Genomic DNA, 22,184 nt, shown 5'->3' with positions numbered 1-22,184 from the left:
CGTGCGTTGCATCGACCCATTTTTCTAAACTCGCGTCAAAAGCTACGCGAGCCTCACGCAGCCCGCGAGGCTGTGATTGGTCCGCTAACTACATCCGTTCCAGAGTCTCTCATTTCCGGTTTCATAGCATAACGCTAATATTAAATCAGTTTGAAGAGTTTTTGTCGGAAGAAACCCGTAAATATGACCACTGATACAACACGTCATTGGCGTTTTTCCAGCTAGTGTTCTGGCGGTGAATTGCTCCGCAACACGCGCAAGACTTTTTTAAAAACCATGAATTGAAACGAGTCCGTCGACACGAGACGCAGGAGCATCTTCCATCCTTCCGGCTTCCCAAACTCACGTGTGACGTAATGAGAGCTGCAGCGCGCCGCGCATCCGCTCCGCGTTGCGTTCAGGGCCGCCGGGTCAAACACGCGAGCTGACCCACATCTCGGGCCCGTGACTCGCGGGCCCCGGAAGGAGAACGACGGATTAAGCGTCCGTCGTTGCGATGGGATTAAACCACGGCTGACCTACATCAAAAAGGAGAGAAAGAGACGGGCGATGGTCCCAACTGAAAGCCACCCCGTGCTCCTCCTCATCGGGGCGGAGATCTGGAGGGATGAGCGGCCCTCTGATTACTAGCGCCGAGCCGGTGGAGGCGTGATGGGATTAAGAGTATAGGAGCGATTGGTCGTGATTTAGTTTTTTCCTTCTCCGTCTTTCATCGGGATTCGAAAAATGTGCTCGGGGAAACGAGAGTGGAAATCAACACGAGACAAAGGAGGGAGGAGGAGGAGGAGGAGGAGGAGGAGACTCACTCGAGGTCTGAGACTCGATTAGGGAGGAGGAGGAGAAAGGAGGAGAAGGAGGAGGAGGAAGACACGCACGATGACTTTTAACTCTTGTTACACACACTTTAAATACTCTTAGACCTGCTGTACTAGGACTTGTTATGTTTCTCTTTCATAAGTTTCTCATGACTTTTATTTACGTCTTCAGTATTTTCTTGTGTTTTACAACGGAATATTTTATTACGTTTTTGACAACTAAATTATGACCCTTTTTTCAGACTGATTTATCTACTAATATTTTGGCATTCATGGCATTTTTTTACCAAATCAATTTTGACATTATTCCTTTTTTTTAAATGACATCATTCGTCCAGATTTGTTTTAACTTTCTTTCCACAACATTCATCTACCAAATCTATTTAGACAAATATTTTGAATATATAATTTCTAATGATATTTTGCTTTTTCTTTCTGTTCCTTTGTGTCCTTCAGGATGAGGGTCAGTTCCTCTGGGTCCGAGGCCGTGGTTCTCCTGGTCCGAACGATGTTGTTGACACACATGATATACCAGTCAAAATCATGTGCATTTGAGCATTTCACACAGTTTTGGACTATTTTAGATTTAAATTCCCAAGCGTCACTCAATTGCAACACTTTAATTTAGGATTTGATTCGCTGAATCCTATAAACATCCTATAAACACCCCCCCCCCCGGGATCTGGAAACAAGTCTCTCACATTCCAATTGTCCAACGTGCAAAAATCCCAGATCCCAAGTGTTCTCGGCTCACCAGGCTAAACAGCGGATTGTTTACAGATGTCCCTCTGGCAGAAAGACGAGGACCACTGGGCTCTGTAAAGCATCGCTGTCCCCCTCCAGCAGCTGTTATTGCAGTGCAGTAGGACCAAGTAGCCTGGCTCAAGACTCACATCGAATGATGAAAAAAAAAAAAAAGAGATTTGTCTACACCAGTGGTAGAAAGAATCAATCAAAAGCCCAACTCTGATTACCAAAATCTTTAATTAACTAGCAATAATGTACAATATAAAAGTTGACTACAAACAGAGAAATAAAAAGATGCCATGATATTAACAGGAAATGTTTGTTACTTGTGAGCCTCCTGGAGAGCAGCCACAGATCCTTCACTTCAGAGATACTTTAAATAAATCAAGGAATTCTGGCAAAGGAGTTGAGATTTTGTCAATTTAATAATGTACTTTAATTTAAACATTTTCAATTCTTACTTTGACAAAACTCCCAACTCAAGGAAATCACCTCTGAAACAAAGTGACCGCGTGTGAGGCTCGAAAAGTTTCTCCATCATGATTGCGACCTTGAGTCGACCTACATAGGCGTGTGAGCGCGCTGCGCGGAGGAGGGCGAGGCGACGGCGGCGGCGGACGACACCGACGAGAGCGAGGAGGCGGGGGCCTGAGCGGCGGCGGCGGCGGCTGAGGAGGAGGCGGCCGATGACGAAGTCTCTATCAGGCTGCTGTGTGTGATGAAGCGCAGCCGCAGCTTCATGGCCGGACGCAGAGTCATGATTATTTTCTCTACCTGCAGCGCGGCGGGGGAGAGAGATGGAGGGAAGAACGGGGGGGGGGGGGTTGTGGGGAGGGGGGGGGGCGGGGGGTTAATACACGGATGAGAGACGGATTAATTACCGGGTCAACGTGGATCAGGTTCATTGATGCGACAGCAATGGTTTCAAACCTCGTTACACAAAAACACACCCCTTGTCCAGCTTTGTCTTTTGAAATTAATTTCACTGGTCCCACCCCCTTAAGCACCAGAGAGCAATACCCTCATCTACCCCAATTAACTCTGGACACCAGTGGGGACTTTTCCTGCTGCACAGGAGGTGACAGATTCGAGCTAAAAATGCTACAAAAATAAAAAATAAAAAAAAGGTCTCCCGGGGAGCTGCCGGTTTTATCTTAATTAAAGTCGGTGTGACGAAGGTCTCCGTTTGAGATGTCGCATTTTAATGAGGAGCCGCTCACCTGCTCCTTCACGCTGTCCCCGGTGTACATGTACTTGATGTGGTACAGGAAGTCACAGATCGGGTCCATGTAGCTGAGGTGGTGGCAGTGCTGGTCCACCGCCTGCAGCATCTCGTAGAACGCCACGCCGATCTGAAACACACACACACACACACACGGGACCACTACAATATTAATAAATAGACAAACGCATGAAGTTAAAAGGGGAACATTGTTGCGAGTGCTTTGCTCTTTTAACCGAAACGACGGCAGCCGTCGGGTAAAACGTTTGTGCGCACCTCCAACATGCACCGCGTCCTCTCCTGCTGGAAGCGCTGCAGGAACGGCCCCACCAGGTGATACACGTACAGCAACTGGAACTCCGTCTGCACGATGGGCTTCAGAGTCTCCGACAGGAACCTTCGCGATGAAAACGGAAGAAAAAAAACGACAATGATAATGAGAAGACGAGACCACGGCGTGAGGTCGAGGGACCCGAGGGAAGGCGTCCTCTCACTTGGGGATCAGGGACAGCTGCCCGATGGACGAGTGATGCCACACGGCGTGCGCCAACGCCAGCACGTAGCTGCAGTTCATCTCGCTGTAGCTCTGGTGGCACGCCGTGAAGTCCAGCAGGGCGAAGGGATAGCCCGCCCACTCCGTCTCCGACGTCAGCACCGGGGAGCCGATCACGGACACGATGCGGTCGTGGAGAACGATCCAGTAGGGCTCCTGGACGAGGACACGGAGAGGGGGGGGGGGGGGGAGGGGGTGGATTCGTCAAACAGTTGAGCGTGCGCGCCGACTTTTAACTTTTAGCGAGCGTGTGTCCTTACAGGAAGCGCGGTGATCACGAGCCCGATGGCGTTCATCCACGCCGTGATGCTCTCCCTGGGAACCAGGGGTTGGCTGAAAGGAGAAAGACGTTCTGACCCAACAACACCCATGACCGATGACCTCCCCCCCCCCGTTTTCGCTAAAGTCTCCCGTACCTCTTCAGGGCGACATTGAGCAGAGCGTTGCCGACGTCTTTCCCCGACACGGCCAACGCCATCAGCTCCACGCAGGTGACGTGCAGCGCGTGGGCCGCCGGGTTGGGGAACTCGTTGAACCTCCAGTCGCAGTTGGGGAAGGGACCCGGGGACTTGCCGGCCATGGGTGGGAGGGAGTTAGGGAGGAGAACCCGGGTTCAACGGACGTGTAGTTAAAAAAATAAAATTAAAAAAAAGCTACATTGGCTGCAATCAAATTAGATTTAATTCAGGGAGACGGGACGTATCGGCAGTGAGGTAAACGCATTATTCAGGCACGTGTCTTTTCATTAGCCGGTATCGGGGGGCGTTTGGGAGAGAAGAGCTCCACCCACACGGGGGACAGTGGTGAAGGATATTGTCCACCAGCCGGCCTATCAGCTTGCAGTAGTAGGTGTCATCGGGAAGCCACACGTTGTCCTCTCTGGCGTTCATGCCAAACTTCAGGTAGGTTTCACTCAGGCACCACCCTGGAGTGCGGTTGTCCTAGGAAAAAAGAATAAGAACTTTTAAATAATTACATGGTTGTATAAGAATGATATGTAAATGTGTCTAACAAGGATCACGCCGGACATAGGTATGGTTTTGATAAATAAAACACCCTCTAAGCGGTTACATAATGATGTATTGTCTCCGGTGTGTGTGTGTGTGTGTGTGTATCTACCTTCAGGGAAGACATGATGGCGTGCACCAGTTTTCTCTTCAGGTTGGTTCTGTCTCTCAGGTGCCGCTCGTAGTAGTGAAGTGTGTTGTACAAGTAGGTGACCGGGCGGTCTGCACACAAAACAAGAAGTAAATATGCATCAGTGTGCACAAACCCAGGCTTACACATTTAATTCACATCCTTCCAGCTCCTTTGATCCCAGTAATTCATCTCTTTTGTTCTCTTTCCTCATTCCGGACCGGCTCGCTCTTTCATCTGCACGTGCATTTTAGGTGAACCGCCACTCACCGTGGAACTTGTACAGCCCTCCCAGGTGGTCCAGCAGCGTCTCTAGAGACTTGGAGACGGGAAGCAGCTCCAGGAAGCGGTGGATGACGATGTCGAAGACGGGCAGGAAGCGCAGGCACACGTTGCCAAAGTAGATGGGCAGGTACTGAGGCTGCAGCTGCATGGGAGGGTTGACCTGGTCGGCGAGTCCCTCAAAGTACAGCTTCTCCGGGTACTTCTGCAAAAGACACAAGCGACATGGCCAGAGGTCACACCCGGGGGGCTGCTGCTCGCTTCTATTTCGGCTCTTCTTAACCCGCCGCGTACCTTGTGGTAGCTCATGTGCTTGTTGTGCCAGTCGCTCTGCAGCCAGTGCTCGGGAGCGTTCTCCTTGACGAAGTCGTTGACCCGGTTCCTGAAGTCGTTGGGCTTCAGCAGCAGCAGCTGGATTATGAAGTAGCACACCTGCGCCTCGTTGCCCTCGTGGCTACGCATCGCCTGGACGCAGAGGAAGAGGGAAGTGAGAGACACACACACACACACACGTGTACTTCCATTCACGCAGGCGTCTCCTCACCAGACACAGGATGAGTCGGTCCAGGGTGACTATGTTGTATTTCCAGACCATGTCGTTGAGTATTTCAATGCACTTGTTGAGCTGCTGGCCGCCGGCCGACGTCGAGAACTCGTAGACGAGAAAGTCCGCGAACGTTCGAACGTGAGCCACCAGCGCACGAGCCCCGATGCGCTCCAGGACCCTGAGGGACACAGAGCCGGGGGGGCGGCGGTTAACTCATCGTCCGTGTGTAATAAATGCGCGTTTGGGAGGACCCCGTGAAAAAGCGCATCCGTGCGCGCCGTTCTAACCTGAAGCCTATCTGGTTGATGTGGTCCGTCTCCAGCAGCATCTTCCACAGCAGGCAGAGGAAGAGGGGGGGCGAGCCCTGCATGGAGAAGTGGGTGATGATGTCGTTCTCGTTGGCCATGGACTTCCACTTTCTGTACTCCTCTTCCACGTTCTTCTTCAGGTTGAATCGAGACTCCTGCGGAACGTTGTTCTGTTTGAAGAACGCCTGAGAGACGGGAGACGGAGGGCGAGAGAGGGGAGGAGAGAAAAGGTCGTCACGACAACGGGCTTTAATGCATCTGGCATCTGCGGTGAAATTCATGCCTGAGTGAACAGCACCTGTAGAGGAGCAGGGAAGCAGGAGAGCGTGTGCGAGGCCCAGTTATGAGGCGTGAAGTTCATGATGGTCTGGAGGATGTCTTTGCACCACGTCCCGTGGATGGAGTCGGACCCCGTGAAAAAGTCTACACAAAGCAGGCGATAAAAGAATCGGAACGTGGTCCAGGTGATTTGGGGAAACGGGCGTAGAGGTGAAGGTAACATGCAAAAATAATTTGATATACACGACTTCAGCATAGAAAATGTTCTTTAGTAGAGAGTCAAATTTTTCAAGCATTGTGGGTCTGAGGTGGTCGGATTAATCTAGATTCTGCTTTGGCTCCAATATCCAGAAAAAAAACACGGCGACCTCTTGAGTGATGAATTCATAAGTCACAATTTGCACAGACTGACCAGAACGTTGCACAAGCCGTTCTACACAGCTCGGTTCAGCTACACATACAAGAACCTTACAGCCCCATCTGCTGGTTGCAGAAGCTCTGGGTAGGACTCCATGGAGGTGCAGCTCCTCCCTAACAGGACTAAGAGACCGCGAATGTCTCACTTCAAACAGTGCAACAATGTCTGCTTATCCTGTTAACTATTTTAAATTTGGGGGAGGAAACCTTTTATGAATTGAATGACAAAAAAAAATCCATCCATTCACCTCCTGCAAACAAAATCAAAACCAAAGAAAGTAGAAGCTCAATAGGTAGAAGCAGAGGGAGGTCTACCTGTGACGTGTGTGGCTCTGGCCAGAGTGAGGATCAGGGCCCGGTTCAGCTCTTCGGACTCGGCGGACAGAACCGTCTTCGGGTCGCTGAGGAAGCGCGTGAACTGCGGCTGCACCTCTGAGCTTCCCAACGCGGTGATCAGCCGCAGAGCCGTGCTCTCCACACTGGGGACGGAGACGGAGGCCGTTAGCACGCTGACGATGGTCTTTTTTTTTTTTTTTTGCACAATTAAGAACAACATGTGCAAAAGCATACGGAATCTTTGCAGTAAATCATGTTCGCCAGGTGCTACGTTGTACTTTAAGGATACAACATGAAAGAAAACCCATTTAAACGGTGATGGTAATTTCCATCATTTAATGACTGCGCTTTAAAAAATGGACTTAATAATTGAGGCCGGGTAGACAATGGAACGAAACTCATTTGACCTTTCTGTAATAAGAGATATTTCAGGTCTCGTCAAATGGAAATCTGTTTGTGCCGTTTCCAAGAACAGGACACAGTATTCTAACCTAAAACTGTCCTGCAAGATGCCACCTTTAATGATGTGGGACACTGTCCGTCTCCCTCTTACGCAACCGTCCCCAGTGAATAGAACACTGGCTTCTCTTGTGTCCTTTTGCTCATTTGCCATTCGCATTTATCATTCACTGCGCCGCGCTTCTAACTAAACTTAAAGATGGACAAACTGCCACAAGACAGAGCAGCGCTGAAAAGCCCGTTTGCACATATGATCGCCCATTACCATAGATGCAGCTGGTTCTGGTTGGTCTGAGGCACAGCAGCCAGGCTGTGCAGGTGACTCAAGAGCTGGACCCGGTAGTGCGGCTGGATGTGGTGCATCCGGTAGCTGAACATCTCCAGCAGCGTGTGCAGGATTCCCCACGCGTGAGACTTGAACACGTTGGGCAGCAACTGACCTGAACGAAGAGCACAGACGGTGACGCAGAAGAATGCGTAAAACGGCGTCTCAAAGCGGTCACGTTGACTCACTGATGAACCCTTTGATGCCCAGGGACTCGATCTCCATGTAGACCAACAGTCGGCTGTACGTTTCCACCAGCGCAGGCGCCAGGGTGATGCTGGATTTGGCCTGGGCCAACTTTATTACCCGGGTGGCAATACTGTGGATCAGACTGGATGCAAAAAAACAAACAAGAGGGACAATTGTTGCATGTTCTGATTTTAAATCTTCTACAAAACCTTTTCGTTCGCTTGGCCTTGCCTCATCTTGGCGTGCACTGTGAGCGAGTCCAGCAGGTTCATGGGCAGCGGCGTGACCGAGCCCGACGCCATGCAGTTGGTGCCGGGCAGGTTGATCCTCATGGCTCCGTTCCCGTAGATGGTCTCCACCAGGACGCCCATCGGCAGGGTGAAGCACTCCGAGTTGGTGCTGTAGGCGTTGCACAGCAGGGCGATCTTGTAGTCGGACATGCCCAGGGTCTTGTTACGCAGCGACTGCTGGAGGAACCTGACAGGCATGAAAACGTGTGGTTTTAAAACTATGAGCAGAGTATTTTGGTTTCAGGATGCTTTCATTAAAGAGGCGTACTCGTGGTGGAGCTTCAGCGAGTGCGGAATGGGTATCTGTAGTTTGGAGTTGTCGTTCTGAGCCTTGCGGTTCAGGTGGATCCAGATGCAGGTCATGGCGAAGGAGTGAGTGGACTGCGGCTTGTTGATGTCTGGAACTGGAATACACTGCGCGGGGGGTGGGAGGAGAATACAGAGGTGATTCTGAGGGCACCGCGTGAAGATATCAAAAGCCTTTACCACAACTAAACGAGGCACTATTAATGATGATAGTGACAGGAAATCAGTGCTCGGCAGATACCTCTTTTTCTGGGTAAAGCAGGTCAAAAAGCTTCATGACGGGCAGGAAGTCCGCCAGGGCGTTCTTCTGAATGCTTCCCGATATGAACTGCAGCAAGACCCACATCAGGTGGTCCCGCCCTTTTATCAGACCCCTGCCTGCGAGCTACACAGAAAGAGAACCTCAACAACGAGGCTCACAAAACGCACAAGAGCAAATTCAATCAACAATCAACTCCAATTGCGCTTCTGGTTAACGCGGCCTTTTGTTTCTTTTTTCACGGCGGCGGCCGTCTAACCGGTTTAGGGCACGGCGCATTCCTCCCCGTGGGGCCCCGCCCCCCCCCCTCACCTTCTGGTGCAACGACAGCACCATGTGGGGGAAGCTGGCGAATTGAAACAGCACAAAGAAGATGAGCTGGGAGGAGAGGTGCTGCCACAGCAGCTGGCTGGTTCCCCCAATGTCGGCGTCGAAGTGCTCCTCGGTCTCGGAGCGCTCCATGGCGTACACCACCAGGTCCACCAGCTGCTCCTCCAGCACCGGGCAACGCTGCTTGTGCTGACGGAGGGGGGGGGGGGGGGGGGGGAGGACGGGAGCGTTAAATGGCGGGAGGGAGAGGCAGGGAGGAAGAAAGGAGGACAGACAGAGGGAAGGGAGAGAGTGAGGAAGAGAACGTGGTTAAATGACTTCAAATGCACTCATTTTCATGATGATGATGAACAACTGCTCAGACCAACAGAAAACCCCCCTCCCGCCCCCCTGCATGCAGCACAGCACCTCCTTCCCGCCTCCGTCGGCTGGGTTCGCCCGCGGCCCGCTCTCCACACGGACCTTTATCCACACGTGCTGCACTTAAGTGTCCACTTCATTTATTAGTTATTTGCCAAATCTTCTGGTGTCAGCCTCACTAGAAGGTTTTTTTTTTTTTTTTTTTTAAGTGGAAAAGGAAGATCTACCACAGGAGGCGGGTTCAGGTGCTTGAAGGTTTGTAATGATATTTGAAGAGTCGACACGCGGCAGCCAATTAGCACTGAACTCACAGGCTAATCCGACAAATGAGTTCAAACACAACGAGAATGTAATTGGGGTTTTTATCCTTAAGCCACGCTTAATTGTTAGCACATTAACGTGCGCTGCCATCAGCCATAAGGAAAGAAAATGTAGTTGAATGACCGTGCGTGCAGGTATATTGTAAAACTGAAAGCAGGATTTCAGCATTACTGTTTTTTCTGGAATGAATCCAACATTTCCCTTAAAAAAAACCCCCAAAAAACACACACTGCGTGAACCTCACTGTGCAAACAACAAGGAGACTTCCACGTGTGTGAGAGGGAAGGGATTTAAAACAGAAGGGCAGGAAAAAAAATGTCCAAAAAGGGAGAGGATGGAGAGAGGGGGAGGCGGAACGGGACAGGAAGACGGATAACAAGCTGTTTAAGGGGAACTTTGGTGTATTTTCCAATGCGTTTGCATCCAGGCGACTAATGACTTTAGTATTAAGCTCGACGCCTAACGGGCTGCTGTGTGACTCCTCGCTGTCTGTCTACGCTCAGATTGTTTGTCGTGAGGGTGACGCAACATTACGGAGAGAAACCCTAGAGACATAAAGACTTTTCACATCACTCAACTTGGAGCCAAGAGTTTGTTGTGCAAACATTCGCCTTGACTGATGTTTGGCTGATTTTGGCGACGTGGGTTCGACACAAAGAGGATGTTCTTACACAGCGGCCGCCGCCTGCAGAGTTCTTGCTCAGTACCGGACGCCATCACTCACTCAAAAAAACATGGGAAACCGGGGTTTTAAAAACACCCAAGTTATCCTTTAAAAGCCCCTGATCGATAAATGACCGCCTATCCTGTTAAACCCTGACCTCACACGGTGCTTGTTCAAAATGTGGGCCATGGGGACTCTTCTGCACGTTCGGCGGTGGCTGCCGAGCCCTTTCGCACACGGCGGACACACAACGCAGCGAGAGACTGAGCGGCATCAACAATGCAGCAAAAGAACCGCACCGAGCGCGGCGCCGCATGCAGGCTCGCGGGGTTTTCGGGAAGGTGGGGAGCAGCTGTGATTGGGTAGAAGAAGAAGAAGAAGAAGAAACTGACAGGCTGACCTTCACTTCACTTCCTCTGCCTGCAAACACACACACACACACACGCACGCACAAACACGCACCACATGCAGTAAGGGAGGGCGGGAGAAGACTAAAAGGAAAGAGAGAGAGAGAGAAATCCACAGGAATATCTCCCAATATTAGCCCAACGGGAAGCCCGGTGACATCTTGAAGCCAGTCACCTAGCAACAGTAAAACCACAACAGCGCGTCCGGGCCTGTAACACACCGACCGGCCGAGTCCAGCGACAGCGGCGTGACGCGTACCAAGGGGCAAATGCCTCTCACGGTCACTTTCTCACAGGCCCCGTTGATCCCAGTGAGTATCTGGTTATCGGGGTTTGAAGTGGCGCCGTGTGTGCTGAAGAGATGACTGACCTTTAGATTCAAAGGCCACTCTGAGTAGAACGTATTGCTAAATGATGTAATCCAATTATCCGAGGAGCAGAGAAACATCGTGTGAGTGAAGGAACTATCCAAAAGTTATTCAACTTTTAGTAACCCTGTCATATATTGATGTACTTCTTTCAACGGTTTTAATTATCTTGAATAATATCAGCCTCCCTTTTCGGGGGCCCTGTTCAATCATTGTGATGGTCGGCGTGGAAAGGTCTTAGAGAAGCTGCTCATAGTAGATCATTCACGCCCATCAATGACCAAAGGGGAAAAACTGCTCACTAGATACAAACTGGAGGAGAAAAAAAAAAGTAATCATGACTCGGCCACGTGCCAACTGATGAACCCGCACAGAGCAAAGGTCAGATTTCACTCAGCCAGCCAATCAGAATGACTCATCGGCTGACCCGGGCAAAACCCTGATCAAAGTGCTACCAGTTTGAGAAACATTTGGCTTTTTGATACATTTTTCTTTAACTTTCTATTCACGGGTAATGTGAATTTAAGCACCGCTTAGAGGTGAGCTTTGTAATTACAGAAGTTCCCCTCCTTTCAAATGCAGGGGCGACAAGAGGCGCCCTGCGGAGAACAGATAACCATAGAAAGCATTACAAAGAAAGTTAGAGCGCAGACGATGCAAATTACACGCCGCTAATTCACCAAGCCTTTATTCTTTCTCCTTTATGCTATTAATGACTGGATGGCACATGTATAGGAATAAGGCTCCTCAATTCACTGAGAAAATCACTGTGATCCACCAAGTCACAAAGCCTCTGAGAATAAACACGTTGAAAATGACGCACAGGTGCAGCCGGTCGTCCCCGTGATTACTGCATTTTTTTTTTAATCGAAATGTTCTCAGCGTAGTGGAGCACAACGCTTCACGAGTCGAGCACCGCTAGTAGGATGGCTTTGCCCGGGTCGGCAGAACAGAAAGCAGCGTAGACACCACGACGGGCCTCACCAACAACAAGGCAGGGACCAGACTCCATTCAGACATGCAGTGCAGCAGGACCCGAAATGTCAACAGCAGGGTTTCAATCAGAAAGACTTCATGTCGGCTGCTCAGCTGGAACCCGAGGGCTAAAAAAAACAAAAAAACACGGACTATCCATCGATCATTGACAGTTAGCTCCGGTAACATTATGGCAAGGTTACGGTTGCTAAAAATAAAAATGGTGACCAGAATCAGATTCTCTTACATACAGATGTTGAATATTACCAGATAAATGTTTGGCCATCTGAGGCTTCAATGAATACATTTGACTGCATTGTGTACTTTAACGGATGCAACTATCAGCTCATTACTTTGCACACAACCATTAAAAAAGGCCGTTAATGATTAATGAAATGGATCAACCTGCTGCTGCACGTCACACTTTGTGCACACTTTGTCTGCATCGGTCATCAAGTATCTGCAAAGCCCTGCTGTGACCATCTCAAGCTCTGTCGCATTTCTCTTCACTCCATCTCGAGTTTTCTTTTCTCCCCCCCTCCCCCCCTCCCCCAGTTTTCCCCATTTCTATGACATCGAAATGAAAAAGCTAAGCGTCCAATGGGCGGGGTTAGTTGGTGGGTCGGCCGACCGGGAAGAGAAACATCGACATACCTGGGCAATGTTCAGAGTCTAGAGAGCGCATTGGCAGAGAGACGGACAAACAACAACAACAGGACAAAAGAGAGAGAAACAAAGGGGGAAGGAAAAAGAAACAGAGAGGGGAGGGGGGGGGGGAGAAAGAGAGGTGACCAAGGGGCTAGGTGGCTCACTGTCCATTCAGCACAGTTAGGATCAACTCGGCCAATTCAAAAACAGATGAACCAGATTGCGGGTTATTTGTTTACATTCAAAATGAGATGGTGGATTATTGCTTCCTGAGAGCTGGGCTGAGTTGAAACTGCATGAACACAACAGGGAAAACAAACACCAGTGCATCATGTGTCGAGCTCACTGCATTGGCTTGCTTTACATGTTGTCTATTACAGCTGTGTTACCAAGGTAACCAGGGAGGAGAGGCGTGTTAAAAAAAACGGGTCAGGAACCAAGAAAACTAAAAAATGAAGAGAAAAGGGAAGGAATATGAAGATTGGAAACCGGGTGAGAAACAAACAAACAGAGAGCAGAATACGATGCGGTCGGAGAACGAGTGAAGGAGAAAAAGAACAAAATGAAAAGTGAGGGTAGCTCCAGACGTAGCCATGGCGAGCAGTGAGGGCGGGTTCAGTGAGGGCGGGTTCAGTGAGCGTGGGTTCAGTGAGCGTGGGTTCAGTGAGGATGGGTTCAGTGAGCGTGGGTTCAGTGAGGGCGGGTTCAGTGAGGGTGGGTTTTAGTCAGGGCGGGTTCAGTGAGGGCGGGTTCAGTGAGGGCGGGTTCAGTGAGGATGGGTTCAGTGAGGATGGGTTCAGTGAGGACGGGTTCAGTGAGGGTGGGTTCAGTGAGGATGGGTTCAGTGAGGACGGGTTCAGTGAGGATGGGTTCAGTGAGGGTGGGTTCAGTGAGGGCGGGTTCAGTGAGGGTGGGTTCAGTGAGGGCGGGTTCAGTGAGGATGGGTTCAGTGAGGGTGGGTTCAGTGAGGGCGGGTTCAGTGAGGGTGGGTTCAGTGAGGATGGGTTCAGTGAGGATGGGTTCAGTGAGGGTGGGTTCAGTGAGGGTGGGTTCAGTGAGGGTGGGTTCAGTGAGGGTGGGTTCGGGGGCCTGGTACAGAAGCAAAAAGAGCAAAAGGAGCAGAAAGGGTTGTCGTACCTGCTTGTTGAGCCCCAACATGTTGCACACCATTTCCCTCGAATATGGCTGTTCTAACACGTAACGCAGCAAGCCCGTCTGCGGCTCAAACAGGTCCTACGAAGAAGATTTTTTTTTTTAAATCATACAATCTGATCATGAAAGTGTGCGAGTGCTTGCGTAGCACACATGTTGTCACTATGGTACCTTGTCGAATGGCAGCATGCCTCTCAGAGGGAAGTGGAGATTAGTGGGGTCTAATTTCCAAGAGTTACAGATTGCCCCGCTGTTATTCACCACCGGTAACAAGCTGCACCGACCTGTGGACACATTCACACATGGACCAGCTAAACATGTAGCATGTAAGGCAACACGTAACTCTACGGCATGCAACGTGGCACACATATAAAAGGTTGAGTTAGCCACAGACGTATGCAGTTCACTTTAACCTTTTGTTTATATTTTGGCTTGAAAAAGGAATCCCCCTTTAGCAAAAGCTTTGAAAAACAAGAACTCTGGAGAACAATAAAACTTCAATATTTTGAAATTGGATCCGTGTCTCGATGAGTCGCTCACCACAGATGGAGTTGATTCTGGCTGTGGGTCTGAAACTGTCCACAAAGTCAGATATCAAGCTGCCTAGAAGCTACACAACAGAGAAGGAGAGGAAAATAGAAAATAAAAAATGGGATGTGTTTTGTACCCATGACATAACAGCAGCAAGTGCACACACACACACACAAAGACACAATAAACTTGACCTCACCCAGTGTGAAAGCTGTCCTTCTGGATACATTTTTCTGATTTCTGCAATCGCAAAGTAGGCTGGCAGGAGGCAGGCATTTCTGTCCAGGATATACTCAACTACCTGGAATACACACACACACACACACACACACACACACAGAGAGAGAAGTGTTGGTATGCTACACAAATCACAAACAATTATAATCAATAAGAGAAAGAAAAATACCTCTCGGGCGGCCAGAAGCTGTTGAACTATAGCTGAGCTGACAGTGGTCGGGATGGATTGGATTTTCTCGAGAACAGCTTTCAACAGGTCTCGAACACCCTGAAACACACACACTTGACGTGAAAATGTTTCGAGGGCGAAATGGTGAAGATGAACATCGACAGGAATCAGAACCACAACTTTCTGGAAAAGTTTAAATATCGCAACTTTAAGGACAGACGTCCAAATGTACGAGAAGCTTGCGGCTTCTTATCATTGGAATACTTTTGGTATAAACTGTCTCTAGCTGTGCGTGTTTATGTGTATGTATGTGTGTGTGTGTGTGTGTGTGTGTGCGACACCTTGTAGTCCATCCCTCCAATGATCTTGCGAATCAGTTTAAAAGTTAAGGCCCACAACTGAGTCCTCTCCCATTCCAAACTGTCCGAGCTGATCAGAGCTACACACACCATCCTTCAGACAGACGACACATCCATTAGATGGAGAGATAAAGACGAATGACTGACAGAAGAAATAAGAGTGCGCACACAATGCTTGTGTGTTCTTATTAAGTGTGTGTGTGTGTACCTGGGCGGTAAGAGACTGGTCTCCACTGCCATTGCCAGACAGTCATGGAGGAAGGAGATCCTTTTGGGACTGTGCTGGCTGTGTATGAACCGCACGATCCACTGCACACACTGTTCATGGGACTCCTGCAGAAAGACAACATGGGGGGAGTTGACACATCCAGTCATTGGTGCTCTTGTGTGTCCGTCTGTGTGTGTGTGTGTGTGTTTGCACACCTGCGGCAGAGTCCCCCAGTAGTGCCTGAAGGCCCCCAGACAGCTGATCAGTTTGGTCCTCTCGTCTTCTGGAGTGTCCATAAACATCCTATAAACACAGCGCGATTGATATGTCAGGCTCCAGCACTTCTTTTCGCGGGGTACATTTAAACTATTTTTGGTTTCTCCTGCTTAAATACAAACTGTGCAAACCGGCGTGTAACTTCAAATCAATTATTGCACCTTCTACTGTGCAACTCGTCACACATGCTTCGACCAAATAATAACAAAACAGGAGATGTCAGCGTGTTTGGTAGCCGTCTTACCCGGCGAAGGCCTCTTCTATCATCTCAGTTTTCTGATGAAAAGAGAAGAAAATTAGAGTTGAAAAATGTCTTCAGTAGGTTTTATCCAACAGCATTCTACCCCCTTCATAATAACAGCAGTTCTCTGCTTGGAGTCTGTAGCTCAGTAAACACGCAGGGTTGTGCGCTATGGTTAAAGTGAGCATTTGCTATATTAATATATTTGGAGGAGGAATCCTACTTTATTTACTTCCTGCCCCCCCCCCCCCCCTCCGCCCTCAGTGCTTTGTATCAAAAAACAAAAACAACATGAACCCCCATAAAACTTTCAGAATAGAAGAAACATCGCTTTAAAAGTCCTTAAAAATGTCCCAATGGGGTTATAAAGAACATTTCTCCAGTGACGTAATGAATATTAGGTAACGTTACATTTTGAAAAAATGAATTTGCAATTAATGCGCATTAAATTAACCGGCATATTTGAGGGTGCTAAACTGTAAAAACCTCAATCTGTATTGAAATACTAAGATTACGTTAGCAATAAAAGTGATTCAATCTTAGCTGGAATATAAGTGAGATTGCATTTCGGGGCGGATTTGATAACATCCCTGTTGTTTGGGTCGTTCATTTGCACAGCAGGTTTAATAGGGAACATGAATGAGAAGAATGCTAACGCTTTCTGACATGCTAACTAATGCTAGCTTTAAACGCCCGGGAATAAAGACACTAATTACCACAACATCCTCAAAGATGCTCTGTAGCTGAGTTTCCATCGATAGAGCCATGTTTGCTTTGAAGAGAGTCAATTTTCAGCGAACCATCGTGCACCTGAAGTTACTCTCTCCTCTGAGCAGGCTCAGACAATGCTAACAACGAGCTAAATGCTAACAGGCACGGAACGCGCCGCCAGACGCGCAACCTCATAAACGGTCCGTAGACACACCGGAGCCGAGACGCACAGTTCCGCTTCGTGCTCCGCGTCGTGCTGCGTGGACTCGCCCTAATTCCTGCGTAATTAAAACGTATTATCGTACGTATTATGTGTCGAAAGGTCAACGGGATTCACAACGATTAGTCGCAGTCGGCATTCCTCGAAGAATGTGTTGTTAAGTCCGCGCCTTTACTTTAAGGTGAATTCAGTTGGCAGTTGGAGGGGGTATCCTACTTTGTTCCTCTGTGAATTTGCATATTGTGCAAGATAAATGTCCATAAATACGTTCACATCCAGACCCACTTTTATATACACGCGAAATGAAAATACGAGACGTACAAAACACATGATACATTATTTCCCCTATACAAAAGTGTGATTCAATAGGAAATAAAACGTGTGATTACTTTTCCTATAAAGAGAAACTAAATTTCCCTCCCTTTTGTAACGAGTATTTCAACTTTTAAAGGACGGTTAATTTGACACGGTGTTGCGCTACGTAAACACACGGATGCCAGGCTACGGAGCGTGCACGTCACTGTGATACTCGCACAGGTGTAATGTGCTCAAACAGGGGAGGTCGCATTCCACTCGGGCACGCGGAAGCGCCTCGAGGTGTTCTGCGCTGTTTGATGAAACGCAGCCTTCAACCTCTGAAGCTCAACGACCTAAATGTGGGGTTTCCTTGTGTTCCGGAGCCCAAACACCGACGGTTTGGAAATGTTTGGGATTTTTTGTGAAATTGTGAAAACATGAGCGCGCCTTCCAGAGATGTGGACGGTGATAATCTTTCTGAACCTCGGAGCTGTGCACTGTACAGGTATGACTGTATTTAAATAACGTTACAATGACTAAAGTGGTTTTTTTATCCTTTATTTTCCAATTCTCCTTTAATATGTCATTAAACTACTTTTTGTAAGCTGCGTATGTGGCATCAAGTGAAGTGTGAACATTTAATAGACATTAACTGACCTGAAACTTAGCGTGGAGCAGATTTATTAGAGCTTTTTCTTGTTCGTAAATGGCATAAAAAAGCTTATGATCAACCAATTAACCCCAAGTAGTCCATCATTACAACATATAGGCACATTTTTATTGAAAAACAACTATTTATGGTGTCTTTTAAGCCACTGCAGATTTGCCATAATTACATGCATGAGAGATAATCAACATAACAAAATAGTCACTGTTACTCTTGACCCAATAGCTAAGGAATTGATAAACCTTCTCTTTTATGTTTTATGAAAAGCCAAAATAATCACAGCACAACAATATGTAACGCCAAACTGGTATGAATTATGCTAACAATCGTGAGTTCATATAAAAGTGTCTCCTTTCTTCCTCCTCAGTCTCCTCCTCACTCCCAAGCCCGATCAATGTGACCTTCTCTTCACTCAACCTGTGGAATAAGTTGCAATGGTTCCCGGGAAGGGACACTCCGGAGGACGCAAACTTTAAAGTGCAGTATGCCATGTGAGTAAAGATTTTGGTTAACAAATTAAATTAAAAATTACTTTTTAAGAACTAATGTGTTGTCTCCGAGCTGCATATACTTTGACTTGTTTACCTGTGAACTCATTGAATTCATTTTTGGACTTTTCCTGCTTAAAATTCATGCAAGTCTGGAAGAGACTTACAGACAGAAAGAAGCATTGAAAACAGATCAAGACAAAAACAGCAGAAAAAAATGTAATGAATAACTTGTGTACGCTGTGTTTCCCGCTCCCTCCCTCCAGTATATTGCCCCGGGTTGCGCAAGGACTCCCTCATTGTCTGATTTAGGTGCTTCTGCTTTCTTTTCTGTTTTTTTTCTTCTTCTTTCTTCTTTCTCCCAGCTACGGGGACAACATTAAGACCCCCGAAGGCAGAAAGGTGAACTGGAGGCCGGTGCCCCGCTGCACGGGGACAGCGCGCAACTGGTGTGACCTGACCAATGAGACTTGGGATCTGGAGCACGAATACTTTGCCAGGGTTCGTGCTGTGAGCCGGGGACAATTCTCCTCCTCGTGGACCAGGACGAAGATGAGATTCCACCCGAAGGCGGACAGTAAGCTAACGTCACACGGGGCTAACCCTAACCCTAACCCCGGGGAGTGTGTACCTGCACCGTAAACTAAAACTCTCTGCTCTTTGCACAGCTAGTTTTGGCCCTCCGCTGGTGTCTGTGGAAATAAGCGACAGCAACGCCGTCGTCATCACCCTGAAGGGGCCGACGAGGCATCAGCCCCACAACCACACCCCGGCGGTTTCCATGGCGACGCTGTACCCCCAGATGATTTACATGCTCTCCGTCAAAAACACCCGCCGCGGCACCACGGTGAGTGGAAACTACCGACTGCTCGTCCCGCCCTCCCGCGCACCCGACAGGCTGTTGACTTAAATCGAGCGTCCGGGTGCGTTTTTTTTTTTTTCCCGTAGCTCCACGTCCCCATGAACTCCGATTCGTACAAATACCAACTGATGGAGTACGACACGGAGTACTGCTTCTCCGCCACGACGAAATTCCTGTCCATGCCCGCCCGATGCCTGTCCTCGGCCCCGCACTGCGTCACCACGCCTCAAGGTACGGCCTCTCAGCGCGTCTGCAGGTGAGAATGTTCTGGTCCCCGTCCGGCAGGTGGGACGGAACGTGATGCTGCAGGACCACCGGCATACAGTTCTTGCTCGTTCTGCATACAGTTCTGTAGATGTTGGTATACGCGTGGTATTTCTCACACACGCCTGTGTTTGTGTGACCCTCCAGACCCTGTGATTGGCCAGCTGCTGAGCGCGGTTGTGGGTATTGTGGTTCCGTCCGTGTGCATGTGTATGGTGGGGGTGGTTGGCTACCTTCTCCACAACTACCTGACTGGGAAAGGACAGAAGAGCCCGCCTATACTGGTAACGCAAACACAGACCGTTTCAATGAAGTGCACTTAAAGTAAAAATGAATAGATTTCTTTGTATTTTAGAAATAAAATTGTATTGTTTTTTCTCCCTGTAAAACACTTCTGTTAGATTAGTACTTTAAGTTTAAACTAATTATGTTGTGACAATCATTCCATTATTCAACCTGCAACTTTTAGCAGAAGTGGAGGTGTGTTTTTGAGCCACAGTCTCACCAGGAACTGAACTGATAAGTGAGGGCGAATGAGGAAGTGACATAACACACTATTCTCTCTAATCGCCATCAAAGGGCAACGCCTCTGTTTGCAATAACAAGACCAATTGTATAAAGTCATTGAGAACATTGCTCCCTTGAGCTTTTATGTTCGCCTGAAGCAGCGGACTCAAATGCAAAGGATTTGATTTAAATCCCTCTTGTAACTCCACACCCAGATATTCAGTTTCACTTGGAAATACTTGCAGTACAAAAGCTAAATACCCTTTATTTTCTCTTTTAATGGAACCGTGATATAATGAAAAAGGGCTCCAATTTGACAAAAGAGGACCAGTTTACTTGTGTGTTCTAGGAGTTTGACCCATAAAGTCTCGATATCTCTGCCTCTGCTGATCGTTTTCACCTCCAGCACCGACCTCATTTTAATTTGTGACATGTGATACACCCACCATGCCGTTTTGACCACGTTTATTTAAATGGGATCAATCTTTTGACGCCACACACCTTCCCTTCCAACCTCCAGAACCAGCCGCCTTTTCATCGGCCCGTCCTGCCGTGTCCCAAACCCATGGACATCGACATCATCAAAGACATAAGACCGGAAAGCGACAAACCCGACGCCGAATCCTCCGGGTGCCCGCCGTACGCCCCGCGTCGCCCGCCGGGATACGCCGCCCAGGGGTGGGAAACGCCGCAGCCCTCGGCCGATTGGTCGGGCGACTACGGGTGCGTCGTCGCGCGGCCGGAGGCGTCACCGGCGCAGGCTCGGGCGCCGCTGCCCTCCGTCCCGGGTGGGGAGACGCCACAAAGCGGCCTCTACCGGGTTCGTAGGAATCCGCCCTCCAACGAGGGGGCGGATGGAAGCGGGAGAGCGAGAACCGGCGGGGAGACAGGCGGAGGTGCGCGGGAGGGAGGTGAAGACGAGGAGGTGCCCCTTCTTTCCACTTCCTCCGCCTCCGACCGGTCTGAGCTCTTATCGGATGACTACGGTGTTGTGAGAACGGCTTCGGAAAATTATGATGAGGAGGAGGAGGAGGAGGAGGAGGAGTGCAAAGGTATTTGCATCGATTGGAATCCAGAGACCGGGAAGCTGGTGCTGCCGCAGATGGATGGGTTGATGCAGGAGGAGGAGGAGGAGGAGGAGGAGGAGGAGGTTGGGTTGAGGTTTGAAAATGTGTACGTAAGACAAGGGTCAGATGAAAAGGCGGAGGCACAGAGAGAGATGGAGGGAGGGGGCGGGACAGAATGGGAGGTGGAGGACTTTTCAAAAAGATGGAATTTGGCGGTGTTGTAGGACCAGTAGACAATGTTCATCAATAGGTTTACCCCAAAGAAAGCTCCTCTTCGGCACTTATAATGTACATTTCAAATGTTTATTTTTTCTCATGAATTCGGATCAAATTCTTAGGAGCACGTGGTACGGTAGTTGGTTACTTCAAGATGTGTGAACGTTTAAGCTTTATTATCATCGTCGGATTAACCAATCACACAGATCAATGTGACACTGTGATCATCTCTGAAGACATTTTTATTTCCAAGTATTATTTTACACATATGTTCTCTGCATTTTACCCGTCCCACACAGTGGGAGCAGTTGGCTGCCTTAGAGGCAGCCCGGGGAGCAGTTGAGGGTTAGGTGTCCTGCTCAAGGACACTTCAACAGCCCACATGGAGCAGGCAGGGTTTGAACCAACAACCCTTCGGTTCACCACACACCCTCTCTACTCCACACACCACTGTCGCCCACAAAGTCACCTGCTGGGTTCGTCTACATGTTGAGCAAAATGTAGTTAATCAATCAATTTATTTATTTGAGGTATCTTTCATCCTGATTAAAACATCTTTTGTGGTTGTACAAAAAAAGATGCAAAAATAAAAAAACTTAATTAATACTGCCAGCTTTTAGTTCTGACCATAATGTACTGCAGTTACTCATACTCTGTGACACATCTGTGTACGGTAGTAGTTGAGGGTAGTTTCAGATTTCTGGTCTGTTACTCTTTAATACGGATCATAATCAGCATTCCTTTAGATATAAATCCATCACATCTGAATATGTTAAATGAAGGAAATACTGATGTTTTGAGGAAAAAGGTGTATACCGTTGAAATCAATGTGTTTGTGTATGAAGTACAGCACTTATTTTTATTCAGAAGAAATCTACGTAATTTATGTTTTGTAATAATGGAGGAAAGCGCAACACTTTTTGTATGTTTTTTATGTTGCATAACTGAGTTTTCCATACTGAATTATGTGATAATAAAGTGAACTTGTACATTATTCTGTTCTGCTTTGTTTTTAACTGGAAACATTCTGCTTGGGAAAATAATTTTCTTGCATGAAGATAATCTCACATTGGAAGCAGTGTCAAACTTTAACTTTCCTTCTTGTCACCTGCCTCCTCAGGAAGAGAGAGCGACACCTGCTGGTCAAACAGCAATCAACACATTTTAA

The 22,184-nt window shown here is 48.4% G+C and overlaps 2 protein-coding genes across 3 annotated transcripts; one reads left to right on the top strand and one right to left on the bottom strand.

Annotated features, from left to right (window-relative positions):
* Nucleotides 1-1,780: 1,780 nt before the first annotated feature.
* med23 (mediator complex subunit 23) lies at nt 1,781-16,633 on the bottom strand. Of its 2 annotated transcripts, XM_037449515.2 has the most exons (31): nt 16,434-16,633; nt 15,721-15,752; nt 15,416-15,503; nt 15,201-15,325; nt 14,975-15,086; nt 14,634-14,732; nt 14,427-14,528; nt 14,237-14,306; nt 13,868-13,980; nt 13,682-13,777; nt 12,551-12,568; nt 8,784-8,990; nt 8,454-8,597; nt 8,175-8,320; nt 7,848-8,093; nt 7,616-7,758; nt 7,368-7,542; nt 6,623-6,786; nt 5,910-6,034; nt 5,591-5,796; nt 5,301-5,481; nt 5,051-5,221; nt 4,745-4,961; nt 4,457-4,566; nt 4,152-4,278; nt 3,754-3,919; nt 3,598-3,670; nt 3,279-3,493; nt 3,061-3,181; nt 2,783-2,914; nt 1,781-2,336 (listed from the first exon to the last, which is right to left on the bottom strand). In XM_037449515.2, the coding sequence occupies exons 1-31, from the start codon at nt 16,482-16,484 to the stop codon at nt 2,124-2,126; spliced, it is 4,188 nt and encodes a 1,395-aa protein (XP_037305412.2). In that variant the 5' UTR covers nt 16,485-16,633; the 3' UTR covers nt 1,781-2,123. The 2 variants fall into 2 exon arrangements, with proteins under 2 accessions (XP_037305412.2, XP_037305413.2); XM_037449516.2 differs by lacking the exon at nt 12,551-12,568.
* A 370-nt stretch (nt 16,634-17,003) lies between these two features.
* Nucleotides 17,004-21,024, top strand: il20ra (interleukin 20 receptor, alpha). Its single transcript, XM_037449517.2, has 7 exons — nt 17,004-17,450; nt 17,980-18,103; nt 18,466-18,677; nt 18,769-18,947; nt 19,049-19,193; nt 19,374-19,510; nt 20,254-21,024. Exons 1-7 carry the CDS (start codon nt 17,402-17,404, stop codon nt 21,022-21,024), a joined length of 1,617 nt encoding a protein of 538 aa, XP_037305414.2. The 5' UTR covers nt 17,004-17,401.
* Nucleotides 21,025-22,184: the final 1,160 nt, after the last annotated feature.

Source organism: Pungitius pungitius, chromosome 20 (assembly GCF_949316345.1).
Source record: "Pungitius pungitius chromosome 20, fPunPun2.1, whole genome shotgun sequence".
Taxonomy (NCBI): Eukaryota; Metazoa; Chordata; class Actinopteri; order Perciformes; family Gasterosteidae; genus Pungitius; species Pungitius pungitius.
The sequence above is the reverse complement of the archived record's forward strand: the minus strand, read 5'-3'. Positions and strand labels throughout refer to the sequence as shown.